At 34.2% G+C, this 18,748-nt stretch overlaps 1 protein-coding gene across 3 annotated transcripts in view; it reads right to left on the bottom strand.

The window, feature by feature from the left end:
• Positions 1-1,137: 1,137 nt before the first annotated feature.
• The window catches only part of tlcd4a (TLC domain containing 4a), a 37,549-nt gene continuing 19,938 nt past the window's right edge, over positions 1,138-18,748 (bottom strand). For all 3 annotated transcript variants that reach the window (XM_056450126.1, XM_056450125.1, XM_056450128.1), the window contains 2 exons: positions 7,574-7,647; positions 1,138-5,541 (listed from right to left, as the gene is read on the bottom strand). In XM_056450126.1, coding sequence (XP_056306101.1) covers positions 5,226-5,541; positions 7,574-7,647 — 390 coding nt within the window. In that variant the 3' untranslated portion in view covers positions 1,138-5,225. The remainder of the gene's footprint in view (positions 5,542-7,573; positions 7,648-18,748) is intronic.

The following is an 18,748-nucleotide window of genomic DNA, read 5'->3' as shown; positions in this document are numbered from 1 at the left end:
TGGAGTGCCAAACATTTGTTAATTATAATTTAAAGTCTTTCTCACTTCTTCAAACCAAATAAGACGTACCCATTTGTTAACATTTGTCATGAGGTGGTTATTAGTTAGCACATATTATAAATATTACGAATGTAAACATTATGTGAACAGCTATGTGATGAGATTTGCAGTGATAAGCAAATGGGCTGTTTGCACCAGAAGAAACATGATGGAAATTTAAATAGAGCCATTCAGAAGCACAGAATAGTGCACTTACTGCACTCTAAGGAAATGGAAAGATTCATACTCTAATACATATTAAACCTCTTTAACATTATTAAACGTAGACGCTGAATCACTGATATGTGTTGGTTTTGAGTCAGAGATCTAAAGCTCAAGTTTTTTATTTTCAAGACTTGAAAATGGCATTCAAACTCACATTATTAGCATTTAACACTGAATAAAGCACATACGTGTATGAGGTGGTCATTGTCAGTTTTCTGTTGTTCAGCTGCAAGAAATAGAAGCCATTTCTAATAAATGAATTCAAGGTGTTGGTTAGAACAAAAACTCCTTTTAATATGGAGAATATTCCTTCTATTGCGTGCCGTTGCTTTTATATAGAACACGATTTAAATCAGCCTTTAGGCTCAATCTTCAGACTCGCTCCTGTTGGACCTCAATCTGGCAACCTGCACTTGCGTGTTTTGATCCAGGAATGCAATACCTAGTTCAACCACTGGGTGTCAAACTTACTTACGGCACCTTTAAATGCAATCTTTGTATAAAATAAGGTCACACTTTATTTTGATGGTCTGTTTGTTTAATTTAAGTTACATTGCATCTGCATGCCAACTAATTCTCAGTAGATTAGAAGTAGACTGTTAGGTTGGGGTTAGGGTTAGTGTAAGTTGACATGTACTTGCTAAGTTTCTTATAGTCAGTTAAATGTCTGTTGAAGGAGCAGAATCAACAGATATTAAGCGGACAGTCTACTAATACTCAAATGGACCATCAAAATAAATATAATTTATATAATAATATAATATATATAATAATATATAATAATAATAATAAAAAATGATCATTTAATTTGATGATACTGAAATAAACCACTACAAAGGTTTCACCTGAAAAAGAATCGACACAAAAACAATCTCAAAATGAACATATTGCTTTATTGAGGCAAATGGCATAATGTAAGTGAAAAAAAGTAAGACACGTGAAAGATTACCCATGTTCAAAACAACTGTCGTATCGATCGTCGAGTGCATGCACTTACTTTCTTTCGCTCAGTTTGTAGAAACACGATCCCTGTGGCCACCGTAGTAACAAATGTAAACCTTACAAAATAACAATCTCCCATGACAGCGTGTGGAAATATAAAACATACAGATACTGTTGCATTTCCCACATCCCATGAATCAAACATCAACGCTGTTGAACACTGAAGGTTTGGACATTGTGTATAGAAATATTTTTCTTTCTTTAATTCATTAATAAGTAAAAATTCAATTCCAAATATGTATAAATCAGCCTCGGAAATGACGTGCAAGAGGTTTAAATAACTAATAAACTATCCCTTATTTTTCCTTTGCTTGCTTCCGTTTCCAAATGTCTGTTTTTCTGAAATTCAACCAAATGGTCAATTTAAACTACAGTATCTACAACTATAACTATGGTAACCACAAATTCACAATGGTTTTGCTAGACCAGGGGTGCGCAAATTCGGTCCTGGAAGTCCAGTGTCCTGCACATTTAGCTCCAACTTCCCTCAAAACACCTGCACAGATGTTCTTGAAAGCGTAGTGTGAGCTTGATTAGCTAGGCCCTGGTCCTGGAGGGCCGGTATCCTACAAAGTTTAGCTCCAACCCCAATTGGCCACACCTGGGGTCCAATTGGGGTTGGAGCTAAACTTTGCAGGATACCGGCCCTCCAGGACCGAGTTTAAGCACCCCTGTGCTAAATCGTAGTTTTTCCATTGTATTTGTACGACCTCAAAATAAACATGGCTACCACACTTTTACTATAATAAATCATGGTGAATTTTTGTAAGGCTGGATTTTGCAAGGATTTTCATTATCATTCTGACCTTTGGTTGTAACTTTACCAAATACAAAACAGTCACACATGATTAAACACCCTGCTGAAAAAAAAACAGCAAATGCTGGTAAGATATGTTTTGATGCTGGTATGTTGGTCTTGCTGGTCTCAGTGCTGGTCTTGCTGGACCAGTGTTGAGACCAGCACTTAGACCAGCAGGACCAGCACTTAGACCAGCATTGAAACCAGCATCGAAATCAGCAAGACCAGCATCGAGGCCAGCAACATCAGCATTGAAACCTGTAAGACAAGCAATGAAACCAGCAAAACCAGCATCCAAACATAACTTACCAGCATATGCTGGTTTGTTCAGCAGGGCACTACACTTTTACTATAGTAAATCATGGTGAATTTTAGTTGGGTTTTGCAAGGATTTTCATTATCATACTGACGATTCTGACCATTGGTTGTAATGTTACCAAGAACAAAACAGAAAAAAACAGTCACACATGACTAAACACCCTGCTGAAAAAAACAGCAAATGCTGATAATGTTTTGATAATGGTATGTTTTGATTCTGGTATGCTGGTCATGCTGGTTTCAATGCTGGTTTTGCTGGATTCAGAGCTGGTTTTGCTGGTTTCAATGCTGGTTTTGCTGGTCTTTATGGTTTCAATGCTGGTCTTGCTGGTTTCAATGCTGGTCTTAATGCTGGTTTTGCTGGTTTCATTGCTGTTTTAGCTGGATTCAGAGCTGATTTTGCTTGTCTCGCTGGTTTCAGTGCTGGTCTCAATGCTGGTCCTGACAAGGCAAGACCAGCATTAAAACCAGCAAGACCAGCATCGAAACCAGCAAGACCAGCATCGAAACCAGCAAGACCAGCATCGAAACCAGCAAGACCAGCATCGAAACAGCAAGACCAGCATCGAGACCAGCATTGAACCCAGCAAAACCAGCATTGAAACCAGCAAAACCAGCATCGAGGCCAGCAAAACCTGCATTGAAACCAGCAAGACCAGCATAGAGGCCAGCAAAATCTGCATTGAAACCAGCAAGACCAGCATAGAGGCCAGCGAAACCTGCATTGAAACCAGCATCGAGACCAGCAAAACCAGAATTGAAACCAGAAAGACCAGCATACTAGCATCAAAACATATCTTACCAGCATTTGCTAGTTTTTTTAAAACGGCGTGGTACAAAAAGACGCTGAAGGAATCAAATAAAGCACGTTTATTTAACCAAAAAAAAAGGCATTTTGAGTGACTAGATGCAAAGGCAAAACATAAACTCACATGTATTCCTGTATAACTCGTCCCAATAACAGGCATTCCCCTTCATAGTTCTCAAAATTCAAGTACTTAAGTTTGTTAAAAACAGAAAATCGTTTCCACACAAAACAAAACAATAAAACTCGTCATGCGCTCTCACGTCCGAATGCGTGTGCGAATATTCTAGACTATACATGGTGACAATGAATTCATAAAAGCATCTCTGCATTGTGAAATTCTCTCGTATGCTGTATAGATATCTACTCTGATACATCAACGACGTGTATATCTTTCCGTTAAAAAATAATAAATATGTCGTACAAACATTACCATGCTGTCCCAGTGTGAAACTGGATTAATAAATTAGGTGCAATGCAAGGAAAAGAGTTTTTCGACATTCGAATGAGCTCGGCAAACGCAAGCTCTCGCGATTCCATTTGTCAAAATAGCCCCGATAAATTTTAAGTTCGGTACTGATTGGATACACTGTACACAAACGTTCATTAAAATAACCGTCATATGTTCAGTAAAATCTCTATGTACAATGCAAACATTCAGAGAACAACATCGCCGCATGCAATTAACTGTACAGTGCGAACAAAGCATTCGTGTGTGAAAGGGATTTTAAATCTGAGGTGAATCTGGAGCGAGTGTAAACCGGTTTAATCGGATTTAACAAGTACAGTTCACTGCTTGTATAGAAAATATTTTGGCGATTTAACCAACATGTTTCAACATTTCCTCAACATAGGCTCATTCTGAAATCGTAGCCCTGTATACATTTCCGGAGATTGCGAATGACATAGCCAGAGCTATGCTGCATTTAGTCTTTAAAATGAACGATAAAGGGCGGTGTGATGCAGATCCTTTTCACACTAGCAGCTGACCGCTTACCTCCATATGGACGGCTTTCCCGCTGTAACCAGTTTGTCCAGTGGCTCGCAGCAAACATCAGAAGACTTGATACACAGAGAGGAGTTGAAGTGGCAAAGAACGATTCCACAAAGCAGGTAAGACAAAACAAAAGCCAAAAATTTAAATAAACAAGTTGGTTGGGTTTAGGGAAGTGGTTGGGCGCTGGTCAATCTGTGTTTTATAAAACACTATTGGTTGGGTTTAGGAAGGGGGTTGGTGGGGGTATCGGTTGGTTGGTCAGTCAGTCGAAACACGGCCTCTGGTGGATTTACGCGTGAACAGCAGGCGCGAATAGCACTCGCGAGAGAAATTTGAGAACTCAAAAAGCGTATACAGCAGCCAAAAACGGCAAAAAAAAAACGTACATCCTGGGACGTATTTGTCGATCTCCAGAAATGTATATAGGGCAACGTTTTCAGAATAAGCCTGGGTTGCATTTCCTCCATTAAAAAGTCACGACTACAGCATGACGTTGATCTTCCATCTTCAGTAGAATGATTCGGATGGCAGATTTTCTTCATTTGTAGTGCAGCGCTGTTGTGTGGAAGAATATTTCACAGTCAATAAACGCGGCATTTAGGTAAACGTTAACATCTTGCTGACCATTGGCACATAGTACAGTGATTGAGAGCGACGGATTGAACTTTGTTTTTTCCGACGAATAAATAACGTGGTTTACCAGCCCACAGTTAAATTAAAACCAGCTTCATGCTTTTAAAAATTCAACAGAGTTAAAATACAGTTCAGCCGGTGGATGCGTACAGTGCACTGTTAGCACTTCTGGTGCAGTTCCCCCCTGAAAAAAATTACAAAATAAAAGTATCTCCAAGCATATAAGATGTCTTTAAGTTTCACCTGTGAAATATTGCTCTGGGGGGTGTTTTTTGTTTTGTATTTTTGTTCAATCTCCGGTCACTACTTGATAGTGTCCTTAGTTATCCATTTCTAAATAACACGACAACCCATTCAGTGAGCAAGTCGTGTAAAAAGTGAAAATTCACAGTTTCCCCCCACCCAGCTCAATCTGTTTTTCCGTTCTCTTGACTCTCAGGTTTGGATTTCCGGCTGGATTGCAAGACTTTATAGCAGCCGCGAAAGATTTTATGCATCCACATGACGTTCATGATGTCCAGACAGATGCTGGAGAATATCCAAGCGCTCCGGCCGCCAAATGAGACCCTGTAGAAGGCCTCGGTGCCGTACACGGAGCACATCCGGCTGTAGTAAACGGGCATGACGGCGATCCGCACCAGGAAAAACACCGCTGCCATCAGCACACCATTAGCCATGTTGGGCCTGGAGGATTTGGGGTAACCTAATACTTCAAAGAACCAGCTGGAAACACAGGTGAGCAAAGTGACATGCTGTCAACATCCATTTGGAATATTCTTAAAGACAGCATTAGAAAGGCATCTAGACTAACCCTATTTTTACTACATTCACAGTAGACCCTATTTTTACTACATTCACAGTAGAAGTCAGAATTATTAGCCCTCCTGAATTATTGAAAAAAATATTGCTTAAGGGCTAATAATATTGACATTAAAATGGTTTTTAAAAAATGAAAAAATAAAAATAAAACAAATAAGACTTTCTCCAGAAGAAAAAATATTATAGGAATAACAGTGAAAATTTCCTTGCTCTGCTAAACATCATTTGGGAAATATTTGGAAAAGAATTCACAGGAGGGTGAATAATGTGACTTCAACTGTACATTAAACACTTAAATATGCAAATATTAACGTTTGGCTCATATTAGGATAAAACAAATTGTCAGCCAAGGAAATGCCATTTTATTTTATTTTTATTAGAGTAAAAGTTAAATCAAGTAAACATGCAAAAAAAAAAAGGAAAATAATTTAATAATAATTTATTAATACATTATTAGTAAAAAGGACAACGGAAATTCAATGGTACAAAAATATAGCCTTAATAAATAATAAAAAATAAAAAAATACTAATAAAAATGACAAAACAACACTAATAAGTAAATAAATCAAACAAAATACTGCCGTGATATTATTGCTTATTGTTTTTTGCCACCCATTTGGTCAGCAAAAATGTAAAAATGAGCAAAACAAATATTAAATAAAATATTTTTGTGCACAAAATAGGGAGTGAATTATTTTTTTTCTGGGGTTTTCACCTTTATTGGACAGGACAGTAGAGAGTATTGACAGCAAAGTGTGTGGAGCAGAGAGAGGGTAAATATCTACATAGGACCTCGATCGGGATTTGAACTCGGGTCGCCGTGAGCACCATGTGTCGACGCACTAACCACTACACAATATTTACTGAGAATGTTAATACTGTTCATTCGGGTTTCATGTTAAAATGAAAATATATAAATAAATGAATAAAAATAATCTATTTAAATAAATGACAACAGCATCTCTTGATACAAAATACAGCCAATAATACTAATAAAAATAACAAAACAACAACACTGGTAAACAATTAATTAAATCAAACAAAAACACTTGTAACATTCCACTGCCATGATATTATTGCTTATTATTTTTCGCCACACATTTGGTCAGCAGAAATGTAAAAATGTCCAACACAAATATTAATTAAAAATATAATTTTGTGCACAAAAAAAAAGAGAGTGGATAATTACAGAGAATGTTAATACTGTTAATTCGGGTTTCATGTTAAAATAAATAAATAAATAATCTTTCATAATAAAATAATAAAAATAAACTTTTTAAAATAAAATGACAACAGAATTTTATGATACAAAATACAGCAAAAAAATACTAATAATAATAAATAATATAAAAATACTAATAGAAATGCTAGTAAAAATGACAAAACACTGATAAACAATTAATTAAATCAAACAAAAACACTTGTAACATTCCACTGCCATGATATTATTGCTTATTATTTTTCGCCACACATTGAGTCAGCAAAAATGTTCAACACAAATATTAGCTAAAAATATAATTATGTGCACAAAAAAAAAAAGTGAATATTTACTGAGAATCTTAATATTGTTGATTTGGGTTTCATGTTAAAATAAATAAATAAATAAATAAATAAATAAATACATTTATTTATTTATTTATTTATATATATATATATATTTTTTTTATATATTTATATTTATATATTTATATTTATATATATATATATATTTATATATATATATATATTTATATATATATATATATATATTTATATATATATATATATATATATATATATATATATAAATATATAAATAAATATATAAATACATACATACATACATACACACACACTACGGGTCAAAAGTTTGAGGTCAATACGATTTTGAAATGCTTTTAAAATAAGCTTACATAGTGTGCCTGAAAAATAACTGGACGGTCAATAAAACACCTACCGTTGGTTAACACAGGGTGTGGAAAACTCTGCAAGCAGACGGAAGTTAGCAAAATAAGGCAACATTCCTTGACCCTGGAAACACAAGGTGAAGAACAAACAAACAATGACACGGACACGAGTTATAGAAAAGCACAGCCTCATGAATCAGCTCCAACAACATCTCCCGCTGTCAAAAACACACACTAATGACTCTCAAGTTATGATACTGGTACTTCCCTCTGACAGATATAACAAAAAGAGTTTGCATACTATTCTAGAAATACAGGGATTATTTTTAGATCAAATTATAAGTTCACCATCTAAATTAAGCTTGCAATTTTTTGTTGATACATAAACTAATAAAAAATAAAAACTGGACACAAAATTGCAGACATTTACAGTACATATATAGCAAGAGGTGTGCAATACCATAAGGGTACCATATGGATATGTCATGCTGTTTTTTGGGGTTTTAAGTTGTACCTTTGAATAAGTTGCCACTTAAATGCTTGATATTTTCCATCAGTGACCCATAAGAAAAATAAGTATAATTTCTAATATGATTAAATGTGTTTACTTCACACTTGCTTACACTCATCTGTTTAATTTACACCATTTAAATAGCTTTTTTGCACTACTTGATTTGTCCACAAGATGTCTGAATCGGCTCATTGTTTAAGACTCATTGTTTGGGTAATTGTTTACAAAATGACATACTTGATTAATTTCAATTCACGCGTCAAAACAACTTTCATAAACAACAAAAACCATTCACTCTCACAGTATTGAGAGGTAGAAAGTTGATTCAGTTTTAAATGATTTCTTTCAGTTTCTTGGCGATTTAACCCACAGATTTCATCATTGAATTTTGTTGTGCCTGAATATTACATTCCCTGAATAATTTTTTTTAATTCATTTTATCATATTTATTACTTTATTTTTATTCAAGTTTTATTTTTGTCATTTTTTTTTTACTTAAAACTTAGTTAACATTTTAAATTTTGAGTCTCATCTAATTCCATCAAAAAGTTAAATTTAATTGTATTGTAATTGCATTATATTCATAGAATTTTTCAATAAAAATATGTTTAATATTATATAAACATTATAACATATATACTGTCATTAATTTTTCCTTCGGCTTAGTCCATTTATTAATCTGGGGTTGCCACAGTGGAATGAACCGCCAACTTATCCAGCATATGTTTTACGCAGCGGATGCCCTTCCAGCTGCAACCCATAAGTGGGAAACATCCACACACACACACAACGGCCAATTTAGTTTATTCAATTCACCTATAGCGCATATATTTGGACTGTGGGGGAAACCGGCAATCATGCTTGAATGATGTTTTTGACTCCCAAAATACAAACTTGAATTTTATGATTGATTTTGTATTTTATATAAACCAGTTTCAGCTAAAATTTCTACTGAAGAAAATGTTCTACATGTTGAATTGCCTAAACGTGTGTTTATATATATGTGTGTGTGTGAATGTTTAGAATGTTTACATTTTTTGAGTAATTTTACTTTTATAGCAAAGAATAGGTTCTTTTCACTGCCTTTAAAGTGAAATAACTGAATATAAACATAGGAGACTGAAAAAAAGGCTAATTTTAAAAGAATATTTCAAATAGCACTTCATATTTATATACATGTATGTATCTTCATATATACAGTCCAAAATATAAACGAGTACACTCATTTTGAATATGTATATTTTTTTATCCATTTTGCAGTGAATATAGACATTATATTTTGGTGCATTTAACCAAAACAGTTTCATTAAACATAAATATTTATTAAAATAAGAGTTTGATCACCTAATATCTTTAGAAGTAGAAAGATATTACATTGAAAAATCAAAAATGGTGTTACAAAAAAACCCTACAAAATTGAAATCTATAATAATATAATATGAATATATACTTTTATTTGTTTCTCTTGATTTTTCAACACTTTTGATTGACATTCTCACTTTGTATGTGTCATAAAGCCCCGCCTATTAGTAACCATCTCTCTCCCTCATTAGCATACACAGCCCTGAGTGAGAAGCAGCCGTCTGCTATTAGAGATATCATGGAGTATCTACTGATAATGTCGGCCACTAAGAGGCATTATAAATGTGGACTTTTGTGATGCACAAATGAACACTGTAATCTACCTAAATATCTATTAAAATAAGAGTTTGGTCACCAAAAATCTTTAGGAATAGAAAGATATTACATTTAAAATTCAAAAAAAGTGTTACAAAAAACACTACAGAACTGAAATATACACACACACACACTTTTATGTTTCCCTTGATTTTTAATCTGTATTAAAATTTGAATCAATATTTTCCCCTAACATTATAATCGCCATCTTAAATTATTTTGTTAGATTAGTTCCAGTTTAGCCTTTAGTACTGACTAATCTAATGTATATACACAAATATATTATTGTAAAGCATCCTATAGAAAATTAGGGAGATCTGTGAGGTGTACTCATTTATGCTGAGCACTACATGTATATAAATAAAATGTAAATGTTAGAGCAGTTTTTCATTTTAAAACCCCTAATCATTACACCTCAAGGTTCAAATTAAAACAAAACCTTTCCATTTTCAAAAGTAGCCTCGGACTATTACATATCAGCGCACCAATAAACAGCCATGCACATTTTTGTTCGGTGCCGCCAAGCGAGAATAATTCTGACCTATTCCAAACCACATTATCATTCCTACAGCAGAGGCACAAACATTTGGCATCTCGATAACACACTTACCTTGAGGGCTGCAATTAAAAACACACATTAGCATACTTACAGCAAAATGAACCAGATCAAGGATAAAAAAAAATTAAAAATAAAAAAACAATCAGGTTGGCTAGCAGATGCATGCTGGTACCCCTAGGTACTGGTAAGTCCATACTGTAACTGGGCTTCAGTAACTGCTCCATAACAGCAGAACAGCAGACAAGACAGGAGAGAGTCCATCTAGATCAGCCAAGCCTAGCCCTCATCTCTTAACCCCACTAACAGACACACTGGTAGTTTTTGCATGAAGGGTTTTGCTGGTCAGAGGAAGTGAGGCTGCGTTATTCAAGAAGTCATGTTAGGTGGGACAGAGACAGACTGACAGACAGATTCTTTGGGAAAAAAAAGGTGCAGAAAATAATGCAGAAAAAGAAGAAGAACGAACGACACAGAAGAAGAAGCAGCAACAACATTTAGACTCGTTGGACATGCACTATGAGGAACAAATCGCACGACACACCGACAAATTTAAAGGGGACCTATTATGCAAAAAGCACTTTTATAAGGGGTTTAAACACAGCTGTGTGGCAACAGTGTGTGAATATAGCCAGCGAATAACGGCACAAAAAATAAATTATTCTAGTTATTATAATCCCACAGTCTGCCGAAACACTTTGATTGACATTCTCACTTTGTACGTGTCATAAGCGGGGGAAAGCCCCACCCATTAGTGACGATCTCTCTCTCTTAGCATGGACGGCCCTGAGTGAGAAGCAGCAGAGTGTCTAATGAAGATAATGTCAGCGACTAAGAGGCGTTATAAATGTCCACTTTTATGATGCACAAATGAACACTGTATTCTCCATAGTCTAACTTCTTCTAAGCCACTTATTTTAACATTTTCATTGTTAGGTATGCTCCGATCGATCAGCATTGGCCAATAATCACATATATTGACTTGATCGGTACTCACTGATCCGGAATGCATTTCCGAAAACCATCGTTAGCTAACTAAGGTCGCAAGTTCCATCATTACAAACATAGTTCGTTAATTTGGTGTTTCCCAAATCCATCGTTCCAACGAACATGCACAAACTGCGTCGCAAACTTGTACTCTTGTAACTACACCTCTAGAGCTGTAGTTAGAAGCATAGTTCCTGGTTGTGTTCTATTCCCCGTTATCCCCCCTATGACCTATTTATTTAGAACATTATAACATTTAAACTTGGAATGATTAAAAAAAAACGTTAGTTCATACAGTTCAGTTTTTGCAACCTTCAAAATGACAACTGCATTCCCTGAAAACATTTATGCCATTTTGAACACAGCCGTGGCTCATGACGAAAGCTATAGGTGACCTATTATTTAAAAGCGGAATTTAGGCTATGTTACATCTCCAAAGCTTGTGAAAACAAAAATATATAGCCTACGTTAACTATTTTATATGGAGTATTCTCAATAATATTTGTAAAGGAAACATATGTCCTATGTCGTTTACATATATTTCAATTATGGAAAATGAGTGCATGTTTTTACCCAAACTAAATATTGTATTTTTTTTTAATGCGAGTGCATGTAAAGCAGTAGTTTGCACAAAAATTATGGGGCTTTTCTCTAAAGAAGTTGTTATTCCACCCTTTTTAGAGCATCATTATAGACGGTTTTTTTTACGTTATAACTAACGTGGTTCAAACAATGGATCTGCGACAGAGAAACTACGGTTTTGGGAAACATTCGTCACTACATCGTTCTTTTCCCAAATGATGCATTGTACTATGATAGTTCAGCCAGGAGTTACGTCATTGTTTGGGAAACGCCGATCTCTTTTTGCGTTAATGATAAAGTGTTTGTGTTAGTTGGAGATGAACAAAATATTTGAATGACCTTGCATGTATTTAGGCCTTTATACATTTAACAACTAAAAGTCACTGCAAATTCACTAAAACCTAGGAAATATTAGATAAATAATACTTAAAAATATATATTTTTAACATAAATATTTAATAATATAACGAGTCTTCGCTGAGGCCAGCTTCCAGCCTCCGCCGCTGAGACTGCAGCTCTGCACAAGACGTTTGGCCAGTGGAGAAATTAAAATGGTCGTGCCCAACTGAGCCTGGTTTCTCTCTAGGTTTTTTTTCTTCACTTCTGCCATTAGTGAAGTTTTTTTTCCCTCTCCGCTGTCGCCACTGGCTTGCATGGTTTGGGATCGGTAGAACTGCGCATCGTTGGATTTGCTCTTCAGTGTTTGGACTCTCAGTAGTGATTTTAAACCACACTGAACTGAGCTAAACTAAACTTAAACACTGCAAACTGAACTACCTTGTTCCAATTTACTATGACCTTTTATGTGAAGCTGCTTTGACACAATCTACATTGCAAAAGGGCTAAACAAATAAAGGTGAATTGAATTGAATATAACTTCTTGTAAAATACTTATTGCAATAAAGAGTAGTTTATAGACATATTTCCTCTTAGTAAAGAAGTAATGGATTTACTGTTGCTGTGCGTTTTAACTTCTTATGCATCACATATGCACTATATTATATATTATCTTGATTGAGACATGTTCAATTCTTCTCCCATCATTTGCAATGGTTCCAAATTGCATTGTTTGTCATTTTTCATATGATTTGTTTGATCTGTTTTATCTATTATTTTCTGTAAAGCTGCTTCTGGCCATGACCTGTTCACACCTAAATTGCTATAAGAGATGTGTTTAAAGGATTATTTGCAGCATCCTTAATTCTAATAAATTAAATAAATAAAATTATTTATTGCAGCTCCACATAGGAAGTTTGGCAAGAAGAATAATGGCCATGCCCGACAGAGCCTGGTTTCTCTAGAGTTGTTTTTTTTCCCTGTCACTTCGTCAATTGGCGATGTTTTTTTTTTTTTACACGCCACTGGCTTGCTTGGATTGGGATTTGTGGAGCTGCGCTTCGGTGGAGTAGCTCTACACTGTTTTAACTTTCAGCAGTGACATTTGAACCAACTGAACTAAACTAAACTGAACTTCAACTCTGAAATCTGGACTTTACTAGAACCATGTTAAGCTGCTTTGACACAATCTACATTGTAAAAAGCGCTATGAATAAACATGACTTGAATTCTCTTAGGTAAGGAGAGATCGCCACAAGTATCATACTTAGAGGGAAAATGTGCTTTATGCATTATAAAGCTTGAAGCATTAGAATTGGTACTCGGTATCACCATGAAAAGCAATCGGTATTTGATATCAGCTGCAAAAATCCTGATCGAAGCATCCCTATTAGTCACGTTTTTGAATCTGCTGTTATGCTGATGCATAGGCACTTATAACTCCGCCCTCTTCTTAAAATAAGCCTGTGAGCATGATCTCATTTGAATTTAAAGCGAAAACGGCACAATTTGGATCAAAGCTTAAAAAAAAGTGTTGTATTTTGAGCTGAAATTTCATAAAATCACTTTGATTAATCTCTTACATCTTGTGAAAATGGGCATAATAGGTCCCCTTTAACCTGCTTCAGAAAAAAACCAAAAAAAAAAACGAAATCCGCCTCTAAGTTTGAGAGACCGTTAAAGGTCAGCGCTAAATATAGTGAAATGTTTGTTTGTTTTTTCTTTTAGATGAAGAAGCACACTCATTAAACAGTTATGAAAAGATTGACTTGCTTTTGTTATGCTGTAATATTCCCAAAATATAACCGAGTCATAATAGTTAACAAAAAGACACTGCGCTTAACACTAACAGCATTTCGAAACACAGGAAACAATAACAACGGATGACATTTCAGCACGACAGACTTAATTACTCAGTGAGACCCAACAGAGACTTCCAGCTCCATGTTCAATTATGTCTAATATCCCGTGATAATTTGGAACAAAGGCTTGAAATGGCAGTCATAAAAGTGACCAGTGACAGTATGGTCTACATATCCTGACAACAAAAAGCATGTTCAGGTTTTGAGGCGATCCTCAAAGGTGACTTTAGGGAGTGTGAGCAACAATGAAGCCATAATATCAGCAGTCGCTGCCCCAGAGTTTCAGGAATTTGAATTATAATTATATATACTTTTGGAAATAAACACTAAATTAAGCCACAAAACATTATTTGTCATGGTCATTCTAGATAAAGGGTGCCTTGTCCCTCTTGTATTGTAATATGTTTATGGCTAAATGTAGCACTGACAACTGAGACAAAAAAAATAAATAAATAATAATAACAATAATATAATAAATATATAATAAATAAATAATGTCAAATTACAGCAAGTTAATATATAGTTATTATGTATAATATATACAGCAAGTTTAATATCCATGCGTTAGTACACATATCATGCAAACAATTTAACACTTGTGAGTGTATGAGAGGGCTGCACAGTATTGGAAATATATGATAGTGATATTTTTTTATTTTCTGCAATATATATTGTGATATTCATTTAGATAGATTGGGATGATGAAATCTTCATTTTATGCAGTGCATTTGCGTAAATTCTAATAAATTACAAGCATATATAAACACAGAGCAAAGATAAAAGTGAAATAAACACTGCTTGATGGTTTCTAATAGTAGTATAACAGTATTCAGGTACAAAAATGAAACAATCAAACATAAAATAACATGGTCATCATTGTATAAATTATTTTAAAATAATATTTAGTAATGTTTTTATCTTTTGATCTTTAATAAATAATTAATCCTGCGATGTGACTATTGTGGATACACACATTGCGATATCGATGTTCAAATTATATTGTGCAGCCCTAGTGTGTGACGATTAAAAGCTTAAGTCTGAATCTTGAAGTTGACATATATACTGTGTATTTGTGTGTGTAAATAAATATATAATAACATACATACACATACATACACTATATATATATATAGTCCAAAATATCATGAAACAAACACTATAAATAAAAAATGTCATTATGTTTAACATGAATTGTCATAAAAATGAATATAAATAGTCTTAAAAGAGGTCTTAAAACATTTTCCATGATTATATATAAACAAATCTGTTTATTAAAAAGATGTGTTTACAAACATATTATTGAATAAATGCACAACACTATAAACCGCATATAAAAAAAGCATAATGAAAATATATTATAATTATTATGAACAGAAATAATGATTTTACCATGACTAATATACTAGTATACTCTGCATAAATGAGTACACCCCTCACAGATCTCTCTTTTAAAAGTGTAGCTTCTTTAGGATGCTTTAAAACAATACAGTTGTGCATAAGCTTTAGATTAGTCAGTACCACAGCCAAAAATGGAACTAACCTAACAAAACAAATAATAATTAATATTGGTCTAAAAATTACTATACCCAAATAGTTAGGGTATCTTCCATCCAGTCCATATCGTTTTTCAAACAAAATAGCAAAAAAAAAAAAAAAAAAGAAAAACATGATTTTGGCTCGATTTTCGATTTTTGGTTTAGGGTAGGAAAATAGATAAACAACTTTAAAATTCATTATACACATGCAGGCGGTGCTGAAACGCCCCTTTTCCTCTGATTAGATTATCCTCTGAGCTTGTTACATCGCCTTCAAAATAGTCCTCTGCGAACTCCCACGATTTTAATTATTATTTAATTATATATAAGCTAAGTATACATATTCTATCATTTAATCAGTTTGCAGGCCAACATTCATTGTGTATGCATAAATTAAATAAAAATCTAAATTAGCAGTATTATTACACATTTGTCATTAAAATAAGGTCATAGTTTGCTGAGCAAAGATAGCAATTTCCGAGCTGAACCTGGTTTGCATGATTGCTTCCGAGCAAGGACTATATTTATAAAATTAATATTAATAATAATAATAATAATAATAATAACAATATGTCTATAGTTCGCCACCAAACTTCTTGCTGCTGTGCACCTGATGCTGAGCAAAGATAACCATTTCTGAGCAGCACCTGGTTTGCATGATTGTTTCCGAGCTTCTGTAGGGCTAAATAATAATAATAATAATAATAATAATAATAATAATAATAATAATAATAATAATAATAATAATAATTCAAATTGTTTACTTTTTTTTATCGTTTAGGTTTTTTTAATAGGCTATAACAAAGGGTATCATTTGTTTTTATTTTATTTCCTCCTATTTTTATTATATATATATATATATATATATATATATATATATATATATATATATATATATATATGTCGCTTTGGATAAAAGCGTCTGCTAAACGACTAAATGTAAATGTAAATATATATATAAATAAATATATATATATAGAAATGCACATCCGGCCAGCGACCCCATGCACTATATAGTGGAAAAACACCAACTAAATTCACAAACCCAGTCCCAACATATAAAGACTAAAGAAATAGAAAGGATTACCCAGGAGGAATATAAACTCAATTGGCAAACTAAAGTTCAACAAATAAAAAAGTTAGCATGCTTCCACCAGATTAAACCTGGTTATGAACTGGCCCCGTACCTGACCAACATTAAGAGCCCTGGTCAGAGAAAGCTGATGAGCCGGTACCGTCTGAGTGGACACAGTCTGAGTGTGGAGACGGGCCGACATAAGCGCAGCTGGAGGAGCCCAGAGCTCAGACTGTGTCCACATTGCTCTGCTGGATTTGTGGAGGATGAGCTGCATTTCCTCACTCACTGCAGCAAATATCAGAGCATAAGAGATGCTTACTTCACACAAATATCTCGAATTCTGCCACAATTCCAGCAAGCCACAGATATGGAGAAACTCCATTATATTCTGGGAGAAAATGAAAAGTGTCTCCACTTAGCAGCACAGTACGTGTCCTCATGTCACCATATGAGAGAAAAAGGCTGAACCCTCTTATCCCTTATTAAAGCTCTCTGTCCTTATCATTTATTATTATATAGTTTTATTAATCTTTTTAATTAACTTGTTTATTGTGACAACAGATATTTATAATATAGCGATATATATAAATGTGTTTGTTTATTATTACTTATTTCTCTTTTATCTATATGCATGTTCTGTGTTTTGTTATTGCTTTGGCAACATTGTGATTTGTTTTACAGTCATGCCAATAAAGCTCTTTGAATCTGAATCTGAATCTGAATCTGAATCTGAGAGAGAGAGGATTATTATTTCGAGGGTGGTGTCATGAGCTCAGATATGGTTGACCAATCAGAGGAAAAAGAGTCGTTTATCTGTTTTCCTACTTTAAACCAAAATCTCATTCATTTTTTTTTTTCTCTTTTTTTTGTGATCAAAAGAAAAACCAAAAAATGGCTTTTTTCTTTTTTTTGTTTGAAAACGGATATGGAATGGACGGAAGAGAAGATACCCTGATTCCAAATGAATATGTTTGGAGAAAAATATCAAACAAAATTAATAAAAAATATAGAATTATTGAAATTTTGTAGTTTATATATACATTTTTTTTAACAATAACTTAATTATCTTTCTATACCTAATGGTGTTAGATGACCAAACTCCAAATGATGATCAAATGAATGGATTTAACTGTTTAAATGCGCCAAAAACTATTCCCCATTTTCCCTGAGCACTGTAAAAGCAAAACTGTTCATTAAAATTACATTTATAAAAATATGTTTTTCTTTTTCTAAAGCAGTATGGACATTTTTTAAATAATAAAGGCCTTTGTTTTGCAGAATGACCCATGCCAAACAACCAAGCACCAACTGATGCCAATTTAAGATTTTTCTTAACAGATTTCTCTTACTAATTTCCACCAAAATTAATGGTGTGGTAAATCAGAATTCAGTTGAGGACCGGATCAACCTGTTATTCAGCAAAACCTTCCAAGGAGCATCTCGACAGGCCAACAAACAAGCGTGATCTCGCTGTTACTCATCCTGCAGCTGAGACGTGGATGTGAAGTGTTAGAAGAGAAAGAGAGAGAGAGAGAGAGAAAAGGGTTGGGATTAGAGATGCACCGATCGATCGGCCAGATATATGAATCGGACAATTTTTGTATTTGGCAACTGCAATTTGGCTGACCAATACAAAACCACACTACAAAGATTTTATGTTAAAAAAGTGTGCAAACACAGCATTAATAGAGGCTAGAAACAGAGAGCAGATGTACCAGCAGACATACTGTACTGGCAGCTCATGGTGTCACATGGAAAAAACACAAGATATTTTGTACTAGCTTTGTTAAATTAAACACAATTATCCGTACATGTGAACAAAAGTGCCAATCTGATTGGTGAAGAAGGAGGCGTTTCTTAAAAAATGACGATTTTATGCCTGGCGTTTTGCACGTTGGTGTTCTCGATCACATTGGCGCCCTTTATTTAGTCACAAGGCGTTAAATGTTGACGGAAAATGAGAGCAACAATCATCCCGGTGTGCACGGTCCGGAAATGGATTGTGCTTATGCCTTTACACTGTGTAAACTGATCTTTACATGTATTTGTTAATGTGACCTGTAGGGAAATATATGACCAGTCAAATGTTTAATTAAGTTCT

This window comes from Danio aesculapii, chromosome 24 (assembly GCF_903798145.1).
Source record: "Danio aesculapii chromosome 24, fDanAes4.1, whole genome shotgun sequence".
In the NCBI taxonomy this organism is placed as follows: domain Eukaryota; kingdom Metazoa; phylum Chordata; class Actinopteri; order Cypriniformes; family Danionidae; genus Danio; species Danio aesculapii.
Note: the sequence above shows the minus strand (reverse complement) of the source record. Positions and strands in the feature narration are given on the sequence as shown.